This window comes from Pholcus phalangioides, unplaced genomic scaffold, assembly GCF_987345545.1.
Source record: "Pholcus phalangioides strain wild (caught in Gottingen) unplaced genomic scaffold, Ppha-v1.0 ptg000004l_1, whole genome shotgun sequence".
Classification (NCBI taxonomy): domain Eukaryota; kingdom Metazoa; phylum Arthropoda; class Arachnida; order Araneae; family Pholcidae; genus Pholcus; species Pholcus phalangioides.
Window position 1 is genome coordinate 6,118,632 of NW_028301597.1, and position 23,458 is coordinate 6,142,089.

A 23,458-nucleotide genomic window follows, 5' to 3' on the forward strand; every position below is an offset into this window, starting at 1 on the left:
GCCCCCGAACTCCAGCCAACCCATAGGATCCTATATGAACCCCATAACTTCTACTGCCCTTTGAATAATTCCATCGCCCCCAGGGATGTGCTATGATATTGATGATATTGCCCACTTTGGGAAACACTGGTGTAGTTGAAGGTCCAATGTAAACGAATAACTATTTGGGGTTGCTGGTACAACATCTTCGTCTCCATATCAGTTTTTCTCACTTGTTGTGTTCTACCTGAGCACTGCAAGCCTGAATTTTAGAATGACATAATAGTGCTGTAGGTCGATCAGTTAATATTATCAAAATATAATTATATATTTTAATACAATCAATTATATAACTATCATAATCAGTTACAGAATAGATTGTCATTTCACATGCTATGTACGTGGATCACAAATTTTAGTTGTTTTTTAGAAATAAAACCCTCTCCCAATAACGGCCACATTTTCATGGTTCAGTTAGTGGCAACTGTTGAAGGATTTTACTGTATATCCTTTATTACAGTGAATCCCTCTACTATATGAAAGTTATTCTTGCTATATTAACTATGCCTCACAGTGTTGCAGAGTGAGAACGAGTTTTCAATTTGTTTAAAAAAATAACTCCCTTGCATATTTTTTGAAGGGGGCATAAATTCAGACACCACCCCCCTGGTTCTGGCTTTAGAGGGACAATAAAGGTAGAAAGTCTCCATTTCTTTGGAGCTGTCATTGAGTCACTTGAACAGAATCTTAAGCTCTACTCATGTATTTCCTTCCTTATCTGTTTCCTATGGTGATTGCAATATATGAGTTTAAAGGTAGATCAAAATGGTAATAAAATTTAATCTTTGTGTTGCCCTTACAGCTGTAGACAATTCAAAAAGAACTCGTAATATAAATTTCTCAAATGTGTTATGATATATATATATATATAATATAAATAATATAAGGTACATAACATAATTTAAACATATTAAAGGTTGCAATTGGAAAGAAAATTCATCAAAGTTAGTGTTTCAATACGAGTATATACATGTATTAACTTATATGCATAATATAAGCATGTATTATATATAAGTACACACGTTTTTCTGCCTGATCAGTCTTGAGAACTTACATATGCCCCTCCTGATGCATAGGTATCAGAGGCAAAAAATAGGGACAAGTAGAACAGTTTCCCTCTCAGGACCTCATTCCTTTCAGTGTGTTGCTCTCATGCAAGTGGATATAGGTGTTTTTTATGATGCAGAATTAATCTTGTTAACCAGTGTAAATAGTTTTCTAAAAATTAAACGATCTTAAATTACCAACCGTTTGTTCAATTCGAGTCAGAAGTGAAATACACCATCCACAGTGACAATGCCCATAAATCATTAGATATTCTATTACAGAGGAACTTTGGTTAACGAGCTTAATTTGTTCCAATAACGTGCTCATTATCTGAAAAGCTTGTTGTTCGAATCAAATCAACAAATCAAACTCAGATAATTTGTTCCACAATTATTCATTCATATAAAAATCACTAATAAAAACAGCATTCATTCAATAATACAACACAATAATATAATATACATCTACTCTACAATACAAAATCACAAACTCGAAATGGGCCGTTTCTACGCAACTGCGAAAATTAGTGACGGAAGTGGGTGACGTTTTTTGAGTGACGGAAATCGGTTACGATTTTGGGTCAAGTTTCCATTTAACTCCTGAACACATCGGGAACCGCTTGACCTGTAGGGACCAAGTTTTGTGCAAGTACCCAAAGGTATGTATACATCCCCAGTGCTCCCAACACACAGGGTCCGGGTACCCAGGGCGGGACATTGGACAGGTAACCATCATGGAGGAAATTGACAGGTTTCATTTTAAGTCGAGGATGAATACTTGCTTTTCATTGCGCATTGTGCTGCATTACTGATTGCAGCGCATTGCATATTATAGTGCATCGCGTGCTGTATTGCTCATTGTAATGCAGCGTTTAATGCGTATTGTGGTGCATTGCATACTATAGTGCTTTTTATAGTGCTTATTGCGATGCATCGCAAACTATGCTGCATTGCTTATTTGTGGTGTACAATATTACTGATTACACATTATTGATTGTGATGCTTTACGCGTTGTAGTACACTCAGTGCTGTATTGCTTATTGTAATGCAGTGCTTATGGCTTATTATGGCTCATTGCATATTATGGTGCTTTGTTTAGTGCGATGCATCGCGTATTGTGCTGTATTGCGGTACATGAGGTATTGTGCTGCATTGCTTATTGTGGTGCACTGTAAATATCTGTCAATTGCACGTTGTTATGCATTACGTATTTTAGTGAATCACGTGCCATATTGCTTATTCTAATGCAGTGCTTATGGTGTATTGTGGTTCATTGCGTATTATGGTATACTGCATATTGTGGTGCATTGCTTATTGTGCTGTATTGCCTACGGTGGCTGTGTATTTGTTATTGTGCTGTATTGCTGATGGGGGTAAATTATGCATTGTGTTGTTTTGCTTATTGTGGTGTATTGCGTATTGTGCTTAATGTGGTGCACTGAATATTGTGGTGCATTGCTTATTGCGGTGCTTTAAATATGGTGGTGCACTAATTATTGTGCTGTATTGCTGATGGTGGTACAATAAGCACTGTGCTGTATTGCTATTGGGGGTGCATTAAATATTGTGCTGTATTGCTATTGAGGGTGCATTAAATATTGTGCTGTCTTGCTTAATGTGGTGCCCTTAATGCAAGGCTGCACTACTTATTGTGCTGCATTGCCTAAAATGGTGCATTGCTTATTGCACTGAATCGCCGATGGTGTGGCATTGCGCATTATGCTGTATTGCTTATTGTGGTGCATTGCAGCGCATCGCGTGATGTATTGCTTACTGTAATACAGTACTTTTGCATATATTATGGTGCTTCGCTTATTGCGATGTATTACGTTTAATGCTGTATTGCGAGGCACCGTAAATAAATAGTGGTACATTGCCATTTTTGGTGCATTGCATATTGTAATGCATCGCATGCTGTATTGCCTATTTTAATGCATTGCTTATTATGGTGCCTTGCTTATTGTGTATTGCACTGTATTGTGTGCATATAGTTAGATATTGTGGTGCATCGCGTGCTGTATTGCTTATTGGTGCATTGCTAATTGTTATGCATTATAGTGCATCGCATGCCGTGTTTCTCATTGCAATGCAGCACTTATTGGGCTGTATTGCTTATTGTGGTGTACTGCAAATAGTTGTGCATCGCTGATTATAGTGCATCGATTGCTTATCGTGTTTCAGTGGTTATGGCGTATTGTGGTGCTTATTGCAATGTATAGTGCTGTATTGCATATTGAGCTGTATTGCTTATTGTGGGGTGTATTGCGTGTTGTTATGCATTACTCATTACACATGCATTACATATTAATGGGGAGTGTTCGTTACGGGAGGTTCCACTGTACTGGTAATTTGAGTTATTAGAACTACAATTAGTAAGCCAGGATTTCGCTAAGCAATTATAGACAATTCTGCCATTCTTTCTTACATAAAAAGCCGCTGTGGTGGGTGAGTGGTTATAGTGACGGACTCGCGATGCGAGGATCAAGAATGGCGATGTGATCAAGATCACACATTTTACCGGAATATGAACAATGAAAATATCAGACTAATTGAATTAACCGTGCACGGTTATAAAAGGTAAGATAACAAATTCTATTAAAGATTATACAATTACAACTATATAAACATGTTTCAAAAATAAGAGATTGGGGAATTTGCCAAACCTGCCTCTAAGGTTCCCAACTATTGTTACAGTGTATTGCGTTTTGTGCTGCATTACGTATTGTGGTGCATTGCGTTTTGTGCTGCATTGCATATTGTACGTACATCGTGTGCCGTATTGCTTACTATAATGTTGTGTCAACTGCTTATTGTGTTGCACTGCAATATGGTGAATGTGGTGTATTACGTATTGCAGTAATGCATCAATGCAGTATGCGCATTGTATGGTGTATTGCGTATTGTGGTGCACCGCTGATTGTAGTGCATTACGTAGTGCATCGTGTTCCGTATTGCTTACTATAATGCCGTGCCTACTGCTTATTGTGCTGTAGGCTTTATTGTGGTGCATTGCAATTTGTTGTGCATCACTCATTGTAGTGCATCGCATGCTGTATTGCTTATTATAATGCAGTGCTTATTCCACATTGTGGTGCATTGCGTATTGTGCTGTATTGATTATTGTAATGCAGTGGTTATTTCTATTGTGCTGTATTGCTGATTGTGGTGCACTGTGTTGCGTATTGTGCTGTATTGCTTATTGTAATGCATTGCGTATTGTGTTGTATTGCTTATTGTAATGTATCGTGTGCTGTATTGCTTAAGCTAATGCAGTAGGTATTGCTATTTTGCTGTATTACTTATTGTGGTGCAACTGCAAATACAATGCTGATTTTTAGTGCATCGCATTAGCATAGTGTATTGCTTATTATAATGCAGTCCGATGCAGTCTGTATTGTGTATTGTGGTGAATTGCTTATTGCGATGCTTCGCTGACAGCAGTGCATTCTGGTTGTTGATTTGTACTGTAGTGCATAACGTGCTTAATGCAATGCAGTTCTTATTGCGTGTTGTGGTGCAGTGTATTATTTTGCTTTGCTTGATGCAATACGTCACGTTTGCGTATTGTGGTGGATTGCATATTATACCATATTGCTTATTGTGGTGCACAGCAAATAGTGGTGCATTACTGATTGTAATGCATTGCGTATTGTAGTGCATCACGTGCTGTATTGCTTATTTTAATGAGTGCTTATTGCGTATTATACAAATACTACTATATTGGGGGTGTATTGCTTATTACGGCGTACTGCAAAGAGTGGTGCATTCCATATTGTCGTGCATCGCGTGCTGTATTGCTCATTGCAAAGCAGTGCTTATTGCGTATTGTGGTGTGTTGCGTATTATTGTGTTTTGCTTAATGCGATACATTGCGTACTGTGGTTCATTGCATATTGTGTTGTATTGCTTATTGTAATGCAGTGCTTACGATGTATGGTACTTTGCCTATTGCGATGCATCGCGTATTATGCTGTATTACGTATTGTGGTGCATTCCTTATCGTGGTGCACTACTTATTTTGCTGATGTTGGTGCATTGCATATTTATTACTTATTTTGCTGATGTTGGTGCATTGCATATTTATTACTTATTTTGCTGATGTTGGTGCATTGCATATTTATTGCTTATTTAATTTATATAAGTGCACTAGCTGAATACACAATATTTTTTCTTTTTCCATCTGGTGTGTAGATGTACAAATTTTTGTGATTACCAACACGCGAACAGGTGACGAAAAGGTGTCCGTGTGAAAAACAGGGCTCAAGTAGGTTGATACCTGCCACTGGTAACGACTGGCCTTGCGCTTTGTTGATTGTCATGGCAAAAGCTAAACGAATCGGGAACTGTAATCGCTTGAAAGTGAATGGCATTTCTTTGGTGATAATTGGGATACGTGGAATGAAGACTTCTATTTTCACATCCAGTTAGAATCGTTGCTTCAATGATGCAATTGTGCAATTTCTTCACACAGAGTCTGTTGCCATTGCAGAGTCTCTGTGTCTCCAAATTTCTTAAAAGCATTATAGATGCTCCGACTTTGAGGGTCAAATTGTGTGGTGGCACACCCGGAATATCCAAAGGAGTTCAGAAATTCTGCAGGATACAGAACTAAATGTCTGTGACAGTGTCAACCGATTTGTAAGATGTGGAGTCTCCTGGAATAACTTTTAGGATTTTTTTGTTGATCTTGTTCACACTGTCATTTTTCAGTGCCAGAATCGCTCTCAGAAAGGCATACATGGTTTTGGTCATTTTGTTCAATGTTTGGGAAGACTTTGTCTGCAAGTTCTTGAACTGAGTTTAACAACTGGCAAAATCCATTTGGGAACGTAATCGGTCCAGTGCTTGGGTCTACTGGTTGGTCAACTGATGTGAAAATTATAGCAGTGCTGAGTCATTTTGCAGTTTTACTCGCATGTTGGTGGATAATGATAATTTTTTAACTTCGTGCCAGAGTGCTGATGATTTGAAGCAAGCATTGAGGTCATCAGTTGGCGTTGAACATTTTTATTCCCAGTTTTGTCAGCGACGTCATACGTCCAGCTTGTGCAGCAAATATTATTCAAACACCCTTTTTTAAATTGAAACTATACCTATACGATGGGCGGTTGATGAGATAAAGACCGCATTAGCACTTGCAGGATACCCTGTATATAGGCTAGCAGAAATACCCGGCGCTCTTCCCGGGTTTTCTTCAATTACTGGGAGCATTGGAAAAGTGACAAACCGTTATAAAGGAATAAACTGTTATAATAACAGAATTGAAGGTGTGACAAACCATTGTAAAGGCATATATTCACGTCTGAAACGCATTGTTGGGAACCACGGTAACCAAAGTAAACGTTTCGAAAGTGATTGTTGAAGCCCCAAAACCATTGTTGCCACATAGTTTTTCGCCCATTTCGGGCATTTGCCCAGCTCTGACGAACTTTTAAAGTAGCCTACGGTTTAATCCCGGCCCTGTTTGGTATATATGCAAAATCTGGCGACGATCGACTTAAAACTGTAGATTTTTATAAAGAACATACATACATACTTTCACATTTATATATAAGATTACTTATTGCTGAATTGCCGATGGTGATGTATTGCGTTTTGTGCTATATTTCTTACTGGGTGCACTGCATATAGTGGTGGATTGAGTATTGTGCTTTATTGCAGATGGTGGTGTTTTGCGTGTTGTGATGCACCGTATATAGTGAATCACTACTTAATTCGCTGTATTGCTGATATGGTAGTGGGTGCATTACTTATTGTGCTATATTGCCTATCGTGGTGTATCACGTATGTATTGCGGTGCACCGAGTATGCTGTTGTATTTATGATGGCAGTGCATTGCTTATCGAAATTAGAGTGGCAATTGAATGCCTATTTTGCAGGCATTCGCAGTGCCTGAGGAATATTTTACTTTATAATTAAAGAAAATGTGACGAGTAGTTAGCTCCACATTGGATGAGTTGGGGGGGTGGGGGGGGGGGGGGGGTTGGACGCCGTAGGCGTCAGGGGGGCTTTGCCTCCCTAGTATCATATATAAACATGCAATACTATGTTTAAAAATTAATTTGCTTTAAATGACGAAAGAAAGAACTATCATTTAGGCAGACTTAGGGACTCACTTTTCTCTATAAACTTATTCTTTTTGTAAACCCATCCAATGACACTTGCTTTCGTCTTCATTTTAAAATTTCTCAGAAATGGAGAAATTTCATTTTCGTTTCGTTAGACATATTTATAGCTTGCACATTGCTACAGCTCTATTTGATTGGTTCTTTTTTTACAGAATTTTGTACAGATTCCCACCTTTTACACATCTTTCTAATCTCGTTTGAAGTGAAAGACTTCTCTTTCCTCAGACGAGATCCCATCCATAAGCTTTTGCATGCATTGGGTGGGAGGTTCCATCCATTTGTCTACGGTCAACTCCTGGCCAAGCAGAATTTATAAGAAAAAATTAAAATGGGGCAACTAGTTTCATATTGTAAACTGTCATGCTCATATTAGAGTTAATTTTCCGAGTCAGGCACACTGACCGGAGACTGTAGGAGAGAATATTAAAAGGGTGTCTACCACATACAAAAAGCAAAATTTGGTTACTTTTTTTTTTTTTGGTGACCTTTTCTCGTTCAACATAATGAACCATGGTGGACGGTTTTCATTTCAGTGGTTCCCAAACTGCGAGTCACGACCCCATAGATGAGTTTGTGTTAATAAAATGAAAAATGAGGGGGGGGGGGAGAGATCATAATGAAATGTGGGGATGTGAATGAATTTACATTATAGAAACATAAGAAATCAATTTTAATCATTTGCAACTTTTCATGGGGCATGATGATGATGTCAATACATATATACACAATATATTTTGATTGACCATACAGAACGTATGTCTCTAAGTGTCAGCTCTGTCCAACAACACAAACAGAAATTAAATTTCTCTATCAGAATCTCATTACTGTGAAAATTTTCAATTTGTTCATTTTTGCAGCACCACAGTCATTTTGTGCCCACAATGGTTTATTTAAACAAAACCTAGTAAAGCCAATTACAATTGAGAATTAAAACACAGTCCTCAGTGGTGTTGAAACCAGGAGTGCTGTGGGTGCTCGAGCACTAATGGTAATAAGCGACACAGGTCTCAGTAACCCCAGAATTTATTCAGAAATTGAAATTTCCTATACATAAAGCTCAAGACAAGCGAGCACTCACTGATTCGAAACACCTCCAATGCCTCCGCCATTCCTGTTAAACTGAACATGTTCATATATATATTAGGCACCTTAGCTGTTAGATGGTCATTCATATACAGCACATATGAATCAAAATTCAATGTTTTCAAATAGAATCACCCACCCACTCACCCCATATCCTCCATGCCCCTAAGGAACTTTGCGAGATTACCTAAACCCTTGGTAAGTCATGAATATTCAATGTAATCCATCCCTGCATACACCCTTGCGGCTTGTATATACAGACATCTGGCAACACTACTCTCTCCCTCCCACAATGTTTTTGTTGTATCAGAGTTCCTTTGGCCAGGCCCGTAATTTTGGGGGGCCATTGCCCCTCCCCCCCCGGCTTTTGAAAATACACTAAAAATGGTATATTTATATACAAATATATATATATAAACATACACTGAGTACATGTGCTTTGTACCCCCCTGGAAAAAATTGAAATGGCGGCCCTTATTTGGCACCTTTGACGAAACTTTCCAAAACAAGCTGCGCGGGGGCATTCGCACACGTTAAAAGCGTGTCCTACGGATGCAAAACTACTATTAACCGTTTTAAGCCGTGTGCACGATAGCTGTGTTGCATATCGAAGCACTGTAACGCATAGCAATAGTGGACTCAAAACAGCCTAGAACATCGCTGAGCAGTGTGAGTGACAAATAGTTTGTCTCATCGATTCAATGATCGGCACTGACTGGCAAGATAGACAGTTTGCAGTCAGAAACAGCGCGCATCGCCAGATAGTGATGTGCATCAGAAGAAAACACAGTCTAAATAGAATGCGCACAAATAAACCAATTAATTTACTGATTGCATTACAGAGCACAGACAAAACATATATACCATCATGAGAGTGAAAATATACTGCAAGGCTGGTTTTCCAATTCTGACAGCCAATGACCCATATACTCATGCAGGGAAGCACAGTAGGGACTAACACGGCTCCAGCTTAGGGCCCAAGATAATTCTTGAGTATTCTTTTTCACAAAATAATATGCCTCACTATACAGGGGCTCGTGAAAAAAATGGTCCGTGTGCAATGAGAATCTCACCTTAGGGTCCTGCTGCAGAATGTGGGACATTGGACCAAACAAGGACCCTTTCATAAGGATGGATTTCCCATATTCCTATTCACGTATTTCGAAGTCTGATATTATAGGCTTATTATTTGCTTTATTGTCAGCCTAGATTGAAAGTTTTTCACCCAATTCCAGTAGTTCTCAATTTTTTGTCACCCGCGATTCCCTAGCCTAACTCATGGTTCATTGGCGGCTTCCCATAATAGTTTGACAGATTTTCTCATTTTAAAAAATCACTTCGAAGCAGATAGGCATGCAAATCAATACCTCAAGCTCGTTGTGATACAGGATTGGAACTAAAGGGGAGTGGGGGCAGCTACACCAAGAGGAAAATTTAAGGGTGGCCATTTTAGGTGGGAACAAGAAATACTGTTCTGTTTTAAAAGTATCAAATTTTGGAATTGTGGGGGCGGCAAAAATCCACGGTACAGCCCTGCCACGACGTTGCACACTTTGTGTGGCAAAAAAATTAATGGTGAATGATTTGCCAATTCGATCACAGACCCTATTCTAGTTCAGGATTTATTTTCTTAAACTCTCTCGTTCAGTCACATGCACTTACTGCACAATTTGTCATTCGCTATAGCTAGTCGGTAAAGATCGCCGTGACAAAAAAAAGGATAAAGGCCCGGGACAATTACCATCATTGTATTTTCCTGCCATAAATTCACAATAGGGCACATTAATGTGACGTCACCACTGGCAGCGCTGATTCCAAACAAACATGAGCTGGGCGAGATTATAAAGGAAAATGCCATAGGACATAGGTGAGTCTCTGTTTAAATTGTTTTTTCTGAAAAAAATATGATTAAATAAGACTTGCTTGAGCTAAGAGCTCTTGAAATAGAAACTTCAAACTGGTGAAAATGCAATGTTAAAAATATATGAATAATTATCCTCTAATTAGCTACGAAAGCCTTTTATTTCTCGCATGCTATATGTTTACTCATATTTATCCTAGAAACCATGCTTTGATTAATGTATTAAATCCATGAATAACTTGAATCCACCAATCATTCAATCGAACAAATTGTTTTCGGCCATTTTTGCCCTTTATGAAAAATGGTAATGTATTCTACGCCTGATTGGAAACACTTTCATAATGCCCAAGATATATTCTCATCATCTCTATCATAGTGAATGGATCTAACGTGATCGGATTCTACTGCATTTTTCCCTCTATCTCTCAGTTCAGGTTCTTTGATGGAATCAAGTAAATTATGAAAGTTTATCTTGTTTTTCTGAGCCATATTTGAGAAGAAACCTGAAAACTAAAAATATAAGATACTAAAGTGAAAACAAATGACAACTTCGCTTAGGCCCCACATCCAAAAGTAGGACCCTTAGGCTGGGATCTTTGGCAGCCCCCCCCCCCCCGCCCCCATTCACACTTTTTAAGGGCCCTTCTATGGTTAATTTATAGCCTAAAAAAAGAACAAAAAATTATGAGAAATGTCCCAGGTCTCCTGTCAGCTCCACCCTTATGGGGACAATGACCAGGGGTCCTCAACCCGAGGCCCTCTGGGCTTTTTGCAGAGGACGCCGACCATTTTTAGAAATTAGCTACTTTACATAGATTCAAAATTAAATTAAAATATTAAATTCCAAAAAAAAAGCTGACCGCAGAAATCTGTACTTTTGTATTTAGAACTGTAAGATGCTTCCCAGAATCAATAGTAATGTTGTGCATTTGAAACATTAAAGGGGTTGTCTGGGGACCCTATCTTATATATAAATGTGAAAGTATGTCTGTTCTTTATACAAATCTACAGTTTTAGGCTGATCGTCGCCAAATTTTGCATATATACCAAACAGGACCGGGATTGAACCGTAGGCTACTTTAAAAGTTCGTCAGAGCTGGGCAAATGCCCGAAATGGGCGAAAAACCGTCGGGCAACAATAGTTCCTGGGCCCCCAACAGTCACTTTTTGAATGGTTACTTTGGTTACCATGGTTCCCTAACAATGCGTTTCAGATTTGTATATATGCCTTTACAATGGTTTGTCACATCTTTAATGCTCCCATTATAACAGTTTAATTTTTTTATAATGGTTTGTCACTTTTCCAATCTGCCCAGTAATTGAAGAAAACCCGTGAAGCACCGGGTATTTTTGCTAGTGATTTTATATAGACTACACATTTCATTTTGAGAGGCCAAACTTGGCATCTAAAAGGTATACATAATTACAGAATTTATAAAAACGCCTTAATGAAATCATTTTTTTATTATTGAGAAAAATAATTTTAGAGAATTAATGAAAAAATAGTCATAGAATTACTGAAAGCAATAATTGCAAAAGTACTGATAGAAATCAGAATTATTGAGAACAATTTTGGAATGGTAAAGAGTAATTTCAGAATTGTTAAAAGTAGTAATTTATGAAAAAATTAAGTTTTTGAAAGAAATAAGTTCATAATTGATGAAAATTTGAAGTTAATGGAAAAAATAATCTCAGAATTATTGGGACAAACTTCAGATTTAATAACATAACATAACTTATTTGTCCCCAGTCAATTATGATAATACTATACAAATTAGAGTTTACAATTAAATTATATATTTTACAATATTTGAAAGAAAATGCAATGAGAAAGAAAAAATATTTGAATAGACATGGTAAAACAGTTAATTCATAATGTGATGAAGAAAGCTGGGACAGGGAAGAGAGCAGTAGATAAAAGCTAGTAAAATGCTCTCGACCCTATGACATCTCTGTACTTGTGATACACATAAATCTTATTTCTTTTGACCTGAAAGAAAGATAAAAAGAACGAAGTATATCGGCCTAATAGGTGTAAATATATTAATTGATTTATACAACCAATATTGTAATTGGTTGCATAATTAGTTCAGAAGGACGAGTCAGCGAAAAGAATAATTTTTTAAGCACCACCAAGGGAATTACTTCACAAGGCTTGTTGATGTGGAGGAAAAATAAAAGGTATGGATAAAGTAGGGGTATTGATAAGGACACGAATGGAAGACCTCATGCCGATTTGAAAATTTGGTATTGTTACTTTAAGAGTCTGGTTGTGGAGAACAAGTGTTGAAAAAAACAACAGAATATATAAAAAAGAGAAACATTGACAAAGATATGCTTTAAAATAGTTTTTGGTGAGAGGATGGGGTGAAGGAAAACAAAACCGCTTATCAGTGATAACAAGTGCTTTTGTACATTTGTACAGACGAGCACATGCACACTGTTCATTCTAAGGAATTTTCATCTAGAAGATGGTTAAATGCAGTCATTTTGAACACTCAATGGCAGAGAATTTCAAATGTGAATACGCCACAGAAGAAAACCATATTTTTCTTGGAATTTGTTCTTGCTGTAGGGGTCGGGAGACAGTTTCTGGAAGAGAATCTTGTTTGATATCTGTGTGTAGGGATAGGGAAAAAGGGAATATGTGTCGGTTTATGTAGTGATTCATACATTATAGCCAATCGATATTTTACCAAGCTATGTAACGGAAGAATTCGCCAGAGTTTAAAAAGAAGAGCTGTGTGCTCATTAAATGAGGCAGAGCTCATCACCCTCAATATTTTCTTTTGAGCAGTTATCAGGGGTTGCAGAGATGCATGAGTGGTAGATGACCATACTTCCAAGCAATAAGTTAATTTAGAGAAAAAAAGTGAAAAATATAACATGTGCATTGCAAAAAAGGGTACAAAATGCCTAGCTTTCAAAAATATGTATATATAGGCATTTAATGATTTGCTGACTTCTAATATGTGTTTAGACCATGAAAGATGCTCATTAATTAAAACTCCAAGGTATTTAACCGAATTGACAAACTTTAACTAATCCTGTTTGAATTTTATTGGCAATAGCAAAGTGTCCAACAGCTTTCGCCAAGGTCTGAAAAGTATGCAAACTGATTTAGAAAAATTGAGTTGTAGCTTATTTACTGATAGCCAGGTGCTTAACCTCTTGCGCTGAAAATTAATTGGCAGAAGCCCATGACTAACTCGTCCAAAGCGAGCTTTTACTTGTAATGTTTAAACCAAATAACCCTGATGACCCGGAAACCGAGAGGATGAGAGTTCATTCCCCGCAAGTAAAAGAAGTTTATAAAAAAATTGGACTTCCGTAGTCTTTCACAATTTGCCACAGTACCGTATTTTATGAAATCCACAGAAACTACAGAAATTCTACAGTAGTTGGCAAGTATGTAAGTAAATCAAGTACAAAAGTTTTACACCACTCAAAAAGTTTTGGAAATTTATTCACTTCAATACAGTGCTGTAAATGTGTTCATATTTGTTGTTCACAGCAATAAACACAATAAAGATAAAAAATTTGCTCAAAGTATTGTTAAGAAACTCATATATTCTTACTTCTTTCAAAGACTGTTCTTTTTCGAAGTATTCATGTGACAAAGAAGCAAGAGTGCGCTTATAATATTCTGTTTCACCTATACCTCTCTCGCCTAAACTCTCATTTGTCAACTCAACTTTCTGAAAAGAAATAATAAATAAAAGTTTGCCAAATGTCATCTTGCTGCTTTTCATATGCATATCAGAAATGAATGAAAATTAACAAAAAACATTGCCAAAAATAAAAATACACACTTTTTGAGCAAACACTGATGCTATCTGTTGTATTTCTCCAGATTGCAAACCCACAATAGAACCAACTGAGCTTGCAGTTAGTTTATTCTGCAAATTAAAATCATAACATAGCATAAATTTAAACTGAAATACTGTGAAAAACATAAAATTGAAACTTCTAGAAAATGTTTTTTAAATTCACAGTATCAGAAAATGAACAGAGAAAAAAATTGAAATAGAGAAACTTATAGGCCAAACCTCGAACAAATATACTTATAAAATATAATTGTTTCTCAGAATAAAGTACAGTATGTACAACTGATTACACCAGAGCTAATGTAGACTAGACCCACCTCAGATCAGGATTGCAAAAAAAACTGGTTTATTTTATTTTAAAAAAAAACCAGCCCAGGCAAGTTTTTCTAAAAACCCATGTTTTTTAGGGGGAAAAACTGGGTTTTTTGAGCAAAATGGGGAAAATAGAATTTCCTTTTTCCACAAGGTCAAAATATCTCATTTAAACATGTATGTACATCCTTTACATGTACATCTTACACCTAAATCAGGGTTAAAGAAAATTTCCTTAATAAAAATTGAGTTTTAAGGAGTTTTTAAGGAGTCATGGCAAACTTCATAACTTACAAGTTTTACAGCACACAAAAAAAGGGTGGGGCACATATGCAAATTTATTTTTTAGTTTGCCAAACAAATTTTCCCTCTTCTGAAAAATATAGACGTAGAAGTAGTTCAGAAATTACAACTTTTGATTTATTACCCAGCATCATAAGAATTTATTAAATAATCAGTCCACATACAGATAATCCATACTTTTCTGTTGTCACCAAAGTGCTCTAAAACCTTCAAGTTTCGGTCAACAATATGACTTGTAATAGCATCACATAAATTATAAAAATTCTAAGAGATATTCAATCCTTCCCCCAATTCAATCCAAACCACAGCTGGCAAAGATTTTTCTTACAAAATTATTTATATTTGCAGCAACTCTTTATTCACCTCTTGCTCAAAGTGAACCAATACATACACAAATTCTTTAAAGTTTCCAATTCTCCTTATTGTTTTTCAGTTATACTCAGAAAGAAATTGTTGCAAAATGGGAGCAAATTTCAGGACATTCAACACGATGTTTGGCGATTTAGCACTCGTTATTTGGCGACATTGGCGATTTAACACTCGTTATTTGGCAAAATTTACAAATTATTCGGCATCTATAGTCTGTTTCAGGTTAACTTTGCAGTGAAGAGAAAGGTAGAGAGTGTATTCCTTCGCCGCAAAATATAGTTCTCACATATCAGAGGTTTAAGATGAACCTTTATACAGAATATTTTGATTTTTTCTATGATTTTGAAAAAAAATACTGAAAAAACATCGTTTTGAACCGATGTTTACTTGTTTAAAATTTTTAAATTGTAAAAAATATTGGTTACCATTATCAAAAATCCATAGCAACGGCACTCTGGCGTGATATCCTAGAAATTTTCCCCGCCAATATCACTGTCGTGTTTTTTCCGTTACACGATTGTATACTGTATATATATATTTTTTCATTATTTAGTTGAATTTTCCATAACGATACAATTTTTCATTGTTTTACATGCAGTTATAGGCTTACATAAAAACGAATATTCAATCAGTTTTATTTTCTCCCAAAAACTGGCTCAGTGAGTTCAGATATTCACTCATAGATTACAAGAAGTGTTTCTCTTCTACGAGATTGCCGATACTATTGTGAGAGGCTGTTTATGGGTGCAAAAGTTTTGGTTAAGTTTTCCTTTTTTTTAAATTATTTATTTTTTGCCATGTTTATGGGATAGTTTTAGTTTCCGATCACGGAGAGTGTTGACAGAGTCGCGACTTCCACTCACACGAACGGACGCGATCTTCCACCCACCTGTTTCTCTGGATGTCCCTTACCTTTAGTGTCTCTTCAGATAAAATAAATGAGGGGGGGGGGGAAGTCCACAGTGGTCTGGGCTTTCATCTTTTATGTGACAGTTGTGTCTTTATTTTCACCAGAGATAGCCAAGCTAAAGTTCTCTGCTCTTCCATTCCTGAATACTATATTTTTGGTTTTTGAATACTCGCTGTAAACAAAACTCGATAAGAATCATCCGTAATAACCATGAGTACCACATTAACCGTAACAAAAGACCAAAGCTGTTGTGAAAACAAGTGGCATCGACGTATACCGTTCGGGGAAGGGGGGAGGTCGAGCGACGGAAATTTCGGCAAGAAAAGTGAGTAGAAAAATTCTAAACTTTTCTGTATCATTATTATTATTTGGTGCTATTCCTGCATTTTCACATGAAAACAGAATTAATCTGCTTCTTCTCAATTTTATTTAATATTAATTTTTTCCATTTGTAATGCAAACATGTAAATATTTTTTGGATGAAAATTCAGTTTACATACATTGGTTTACTTCTTCACAGAGGCTTCAATTTATTTATACAAGGATTTGTGTGTGTGTGTGTGAAAAATTATTGTATATTATAAATAAGCAATAATTTCTTTGGATATGTTTATCACATATTATATATCAGGCATAATACATATATTACATATCCAAGTTCATGGTTACATTTTCTGTTAGCAGTTTTTTGTTACATACACGAATCTTACACCTAAATGCTTACATATGAAAAGGTAGTCAGAAGAATTATAAAAAAGTGTGTTTGTGGTTCCAAGAAATTATTTATAACATTTTTGCTCCCAAAAATCTTTTAAAAATACTTCAAAATGGGTAGATACCCGTCCCCCCAGGGAGAAAATTTGACAACCCTGCCTCAGATGGCTAAAAAGCTCAGATAATATGAACCACATTATAATACAGTAAAAGCACTATTAACAAACGCCCCTCAGATGCTGTCACCACTCTTTTACGGCCACATAATAATTTCCCCCTCGTGTAATAAAAAATAAAATAAAGTGCATTTCAAACGCTTGACTAATAGTCACCCCCGTTTTACTGATGAATTTTTTTTGTCTCACCGGTAACCACAAAAGAGAGGTTTTACTATACAAGGGTGAATACAGGGGTCAGCACGGATCATGAAAATAGTGACTAATGAAAATAGTGACCAAAATGTTTAAAAAAGTGAGCAAATAGTGACCAAAGTGTTTAAAAAAGTGACCAAATAGTGACCAAAATGTTTTTAGAAAGAGACCAAATGGACAATGAATTTTGATTATTACCAAATTGAATGAATAGAATTTAGTTTTAACTTTGCATTTCAATAGAACTCATTGAAATTGCTTTTTTTTTACATAATACTGTGAAATAATTAATTCAAACTCAAACGCATTCTGCTAACCAGAAAAGTTTTGAATAACTTATCAAATTTATCAACAACTATGTGTGAGAGAATAACTGCATTACATCCTTTCTGAGTAACAGTAGCAATGCCTTCCCCCATGTTGCTTTCCACAATCCATTTTAAAATCAATTTAAGCAGGAAAAACTTCAAAATGGGAAAACGTTTTCACATTCAAAGAAGGGGAAAAAATGAAATAACACAAAATTTGATGAGAGAATTTGTCCCATCTACATTTCAGTGGATTTTTCATTCATGTTATGCCATGAATGACAGTATACAAAATGTAACTTTTTTAACTAGTACAAATTTGATTTACATACCTAGGTTTGTATAATATGTTCCAACAAATTTTAAGAAATTTACTATAATGATTAAAAACTATAAAATTAAATTTTTAACAATATTTTAAATTATTAAATTAAAAAATTACTTAAATTACTGAATTATAAATAAATTATTTAAATTATTAAATTGAATAAAGTATTTAAATTATTAAATTGAATAAAGTATTTAAATTATTAAATTGAATAAAGTATTTAAATTATTAAATTGAATAAAGTATTTAAATTATTAAATTAACTACATTGTTTTAATTATTATACGTTGAGGGAGGGGCAATCCACCCTCCCCCCCAGCGTCAATGGCACAGCCTACTGATGTATACATATATATGCTGTATATCAATTGTCATCGTGCCACACCCCTAAGATCTTCAAGTCTATCTCCACCTATGGCTGGACTGGGAAAAGTGGGTGAGTCTACTATTTTACAGGCGGAATTAACAAGAATATTTTTGTTAACCCTCACCCCTTTTCAAAATAAAACAACTGCACTGTCTTTTGCTATCAAACATCTTTTCATCAGCTTGTTTTTTGTTTTTGGTATTTCAGGCTTTTGACAGCTTGTTTGAAAGAGAGGCTGTCATAAAATTTTTCACACCAGTCTATTTAAGATGATTTTTGCTTACTAAGGGCACTATTGTCTGTCTGGAACCACAGCACTTCAAATGGGCTAAAAATTTTCTATAAGTTTTCAATTTTTTCATACTTGGAAAGAAATTGTTGCAAATGGGAGAGAATTTCAGAAGAATCAACATGACGTTTGGCGATTAAGTACTTATTATTTGGCGAGATTGGCGATCTGACACTTGTTATTTGGCGATGTTGGTGATCTGACACTCGTTATTCTGCAAAGTTTCTAAATTAGCATTTGTCATTCGGCGGAAACGCACTTTTTACTCCCGGAATAAAATTTTTTTTCACGAAACATCGGGATTTGACTCAGTGATGATCGACTACAGTAATTTCTGCTGCTTTCAGAGGAGAATTTTTTTTAAACGGCAACTGACTCACATTTGCGCTTTAAAGCTGAAAGACCATTGCAAACCATCTTCAGTTGCATGATCACGGGTATTATCGTGATGGAAAGGCAGATAGTTTAAATAAGGCGTACAGTTTAATAAAACACGCTCTTAGAAAGAATCGTTTCGCTGTAAGCAGGTACAAAAATTTTTTGCCGTCCTTTCCGAAATTCCAGGCATACGGAAGCAAAATTAGCTATTTGGCGCAGAAAAATACGAAAATACACTATTGGTGCAGGATGGCGCAAGATGTTAATTTTGGCGCAGTGTTCCCACCCCTGAAAACAGTATAATTTTGGCCCCTGCCCCTGCCCCCCCCCCCCGTAATTTTTAACAGAAAAAGAGACTCTCCACGGCCTTCCCTGGTAAATTTCCCATGAACCTTGTAAGCACCAACGTGGCGACTTTTTTTCGCGCCAAGGAATCGCCGTTTTGCGGTAGTCAATTCAAGATGGCTGACAAAGGGCACAATGAATAAACGCCAGGGACTTCGCCACTGGACTTATCCCGTTGCTGAGATCTCTTCCAGCCCGGCTTTCGTGGCAGAGTCTGGAACAAAGTGAGTGCACCTAACAGTTTGAGTGTGTAGCTAGTGTTGTGTCTGATATTTCAGTGCTGTCATCTATACTTCAAACTGGGAGTGAAGTGTAATGATTGAATATTTGTAATATTGTAGGCCTGTTGCTCTCTGTGGCGAGACTTTTTAACGGGGAGATCGGCCCGTATCGGTTCCCAATTTCAGGCCAGCAGCCTTGAAATTGTGGAACCACAGAAAACCAACTTCAGCTGACCACCACACCACAGGGGCTGACAAAGGGCGCATAAAAAATTACAAAAATATATAATTTATATGAATCAACCTAATATGCAGCAATATGCGAAAATCGATAGAAATATATCGGGAAATTAGGATAAAATGAACACAAAAATCGAATCAACGACATACAGGGTTTATATATGCGGTTGATACAGTTTATGGATGTTGTGCTGTCAGGGTTACCTATTTTAGCACGTTAGCGCTGACTCCTCCCGTAATTTTCAACGAACAAAAACAAAGAATTGGCCCCCACCCAGGGCACCCGATTTACCATGGTTGTAATACAATTGGTTTTTCTGAAGGGGAAACGTAATTTTACTGCCCCTTGACTGTGAAATTCAATAATTTTGCAAAGGAATTTTTATTGCCTTTTCTTAAATATACCATTCCATCAAAAAACGCTGTCCAAGGCATTGGCCCCCGCTCCCAGTTTTAGATCTGATCACGGTATGTAGCAACCCGGGTCGCAAGTACGAACGAAAATTTACCATCGCCCGAGGCCGGTATCCACTCTTTTTAACACAAAAAGAGTAAACTCGGCACCTTTCCTCGTTCAATACCCGTGGAACCAGACCCCTGCCCTCTCCTATTGCGGTCATAATAGCGACTCGAGACAAAAACATTCTAATAACTTCTGAGGTCTAAAAATGGGATTTTTTTACACAACACCAAGAATGGAGTGCAAGATGTCGATATTAAGTCAACAATCAGTATCGTGAAGATGCTCTAAATTAAGTTACGGCCAGAAGCGGATAAAGGACAGTTGGCGGCCCGGGCATAAAAAAAATTAATATTAGGCCCTTTAAATTAGGAAAAAAGTGTAAAGTAGGGGCCAAAGGCGCGCTCGGTGTGCCCACCGTTAAATCCGCCTCTATTTACGGCTCGAATGCATTAACTGAGTTTTTATCAGCCTGATGACCAATTTTCATCTGATTTGGGAACCCTTGTGTTAAACTAAATGCTTAATTGCAGGTTGAATTGTGATCTTTTCATAAATAGTTCTCCTCTCGATCAAATTTGGGACTATGGTTTCTTGCTGAGATTTAAATCCAGTTAGAAAAATAGTAAGAATTTTATTTGTAAATAGAGATCGCGACTTTCAATCGGATAATTTTTTTTATTGTAAGTAAATTCAAAATACCTGCGAGCTTCTTTAACCTTGGCCAGCTACAAGAGTATTCTCTAAAGCGTATTAATACGCTTAATACATATTAATAATACACGTCTTTAATACCGCTTCAGCATTCTCCTGCTGCACGTAAGTTAGCTTCTGCACGGGCTCTCTTAAATCGTCATTTCAAATAACATTAGAAAAAAGTAACGATAGAACAAACAACAAATGTAACTTGCTCGATGCTCCAAGAAAGGAATTCGGTCCTTAGGACTAAAACTTTTTTAAACAAATAAAATAAATTTTAAACAATTTTAAAATAAGATAAAAATGAAAGAACGAGTGAGCACATGGGGAAATAAGAATGAATGGTAGTGGGGGGGGGGGGAATTCCTTGTTGTAAGTATACGCCTTTTATGCTAGTTTTTTTTTCCGACCGGCTTTTCCATAAAATGACGATTCTTTAACCAAGGAACTATCTTTCCAAGCCCCTTGAAATCAAGTTATGCTGACGTCACACGGTATGTTCCCGGGAAGATAAGACGCCTTTGATCGTAGTTCAATGAAGGGAGGGAGAAAATTAGCGATATTGAACCGGTAAAGTGTTCCTCCTTGAAGAAAAGAAAAACACTGACAATAGAAAAGCGTGCAAAACCGAGGTTTTTTTGCTAAAAAAGTGACCTGGGCCTGAAAATACGTAATAAAAGTGACCAGTTTCTAAAAAAGTGACTTTTAGGGAAAAAAGTGACCCTTGCCGAGCCCTGTGAATAAAATAGGAAGATAAAAATGGGGGGAAAAAAGGGGAAGGCGAGTTTTTTTTGCTTTTGTCTTGATCTTGATAACATGAAATTAACACCCTTGAATCCAAATCTCTCAAGTAAATTAAGAGTCTCACTAAATCAATCTGGAGTCAACACCTCATACTAACAACATATGAAAATAAACTCATAAATTCCTCTGCGTCTTCAATCAAAGCAGAAGTGATTCTCTGTACCCCAAGGATTTCGCATAATCTCCTTGCCTGCAATGACCTGCACAGAGGATTTCCAATGCAGAGGTAGTCAAAACGCCTGCCATATCTTGGAATACAGTACAAAAAATTGATTTTCTATATGTTTTTGTATATGTGTGTGTTCTCTACACATGCCCACAAGTTTAGACAGATCTCTATAAAAGTTTGCATATATACCAAACAGGACTTAACTTGAATGATAGCTATTTTAAAAGTTTGTTAGAGCTAGGCAAATGCTTGAAATGGTAAAAAAAATATGGGGAAAAATGACGTTTGAAAAGTTAACTTTGATTAACGTTGTTCCCAAACAATGTTTTCAGACATTTTTATCTCTTTACAACAGCTAGTCATTTTTCCAATACTCCCAGTATATACAGAAAACCTGGGCTGAGCTGGATTTTTTTGCTAGCGCATAATAGAGCTATACGTTTAAAAAAAAAAACCCACCTCTCCCTCCCTTTGAGCAGGTTCTATAAGCATGCACTAGTTACCTTGGCCTCCATAAAAGTGATCCAATAAGCATCTACTCAGTCACTTATCATATGGACACTTTTTTGAATGATTGGTAACTTAAAATTTAGTTACCTTAATCACTTAACGTATGTAAACAAGCTTTTAAGTGCAGTGTACCACATATAATGATATATAAACAGTGCTAGTGTGAGGGGAAAAAGCAAGAATGAGATGAATGTATGAGTGAGGGTATTACAAATCTTTTCCCTGACATGGTTACAATATGAATGGTACATGCCAGTCTTATCACTAAGTTTAAAATCTGTCCACATAAGAAGTGCTAATAAAACTAGCCTATATCTACATCTTAACTTGATTCATTTTGAAATCCAATATCCAGGTACATTGAAAAAGTTAAAAAACTTACAAACCTCCTGTTCGTCCATCATTGACATGTTTTTCATCAAAATCTGGATTCTCTTCTATGTAAAAAAAATGTATTTGATCAAAATTTGAATACAATTAATCAACAATTCATACACATTTAGCCATGGCTAACAAGTATGTTTTCATTCTCATTACTGGACTGCTCTTTATATACAAAATTTCAATTCCTTTTTCTATTACAATTTTGTGACTACAGCAATACCGAGACTCATGTCACACTGGAATGCCTGTCGTTTCACCCTTTAACAGTTTTGGTTTTTTTCAAACATTTAGGCACATTTTGAACACAGCTTGAAGGCTTCTCATGTCTTGTTATTAGAGAGAAATGTTCCCAGAGCGAGTCCCATTAAAAAATCAGATAGGAAAGAATAAAGAAAACCTGCCTATTTACCTCCCTCCTCCTCCTGAGGAGAGTGGGGCATTACAAATGGTATTACAAAAGCAGCACTTGTTGATACAGAGAATAGTAAAAATATACCGGTTTAATTTATCAGTAATAAAGAAAAGTTCAATCAGTAATTACCTCATCCTCAGCTGTTTTATGTATTGTACTTGCATCAGATTGATTTTCCTTCCCTTCATTGCCCTGATTCTGAAATTAAAATACAGTTTTTATAATTTTAACATTAACAATAATACTTCAATAGCTACAATAAGAAACAAAATTTCAAAAGGTGATTGTGTTGCAGGGATTAAACAAGAAAAAAAAGACAAAATTAAGAGCTTATCAAAGCTACTGAAATAAAAAATATTTGTCATATTTCTCTCTTAAGTTTCATTAAAATAATAAAACTTATAGTCTTATACCTGTAACGTGTGTGGTGATTTATTTTATTCGCAATGGGTGAAAATTACCTAAGTTAAAGAGCAAAAAACTTCATAAAGTTCTGAATACTTTTTATGTATGCAAGTTTCATCTGCTGGTGGCTATGTTTATTCTTTAAAAAGTTCTCAAAGATGTTCAGTTCAGACTTT

The 23,458-nt window shown here is 36.2% G+C and overlaps 1 protein-coding gene across 3 annotated transcripts in view; it reads right to left on the bottom strand.

Moving 5' to 3' along the window:
• fidipidine (coiled-coil domain-containing protein 93) overlaps positions 1-23,458 on the bottom strand; it is a 100,471-nt gene that overhangs the window by 37,782 nt on the left and 39,231 nt on the right. For all 3 annotated transcript variants that reach the window (XM_089255944.1, XM_089255946.1, XM_089255945.1), the window contains 4 exons: positions 23,007-23,075; positions 22,468-22,518; positions 13,970-14,056; positions 13,736-13,855 (listed from right to left, as the gene is read on the bottom strand). In XM_089255944.1, the coding sequence (XP_089112070.1) occupies positions 13,736-13,855; positions 13,970-14,056; positions 22,468-22,518; positions 23,007-23,075 (327 nt within the window). The remainder of the gene's footprint in view (positions 1-13,735; positions 13,856-13,969; positions 14,057-22,467; positions 22,519-23,006; positions 23,076-23,458) is intronic.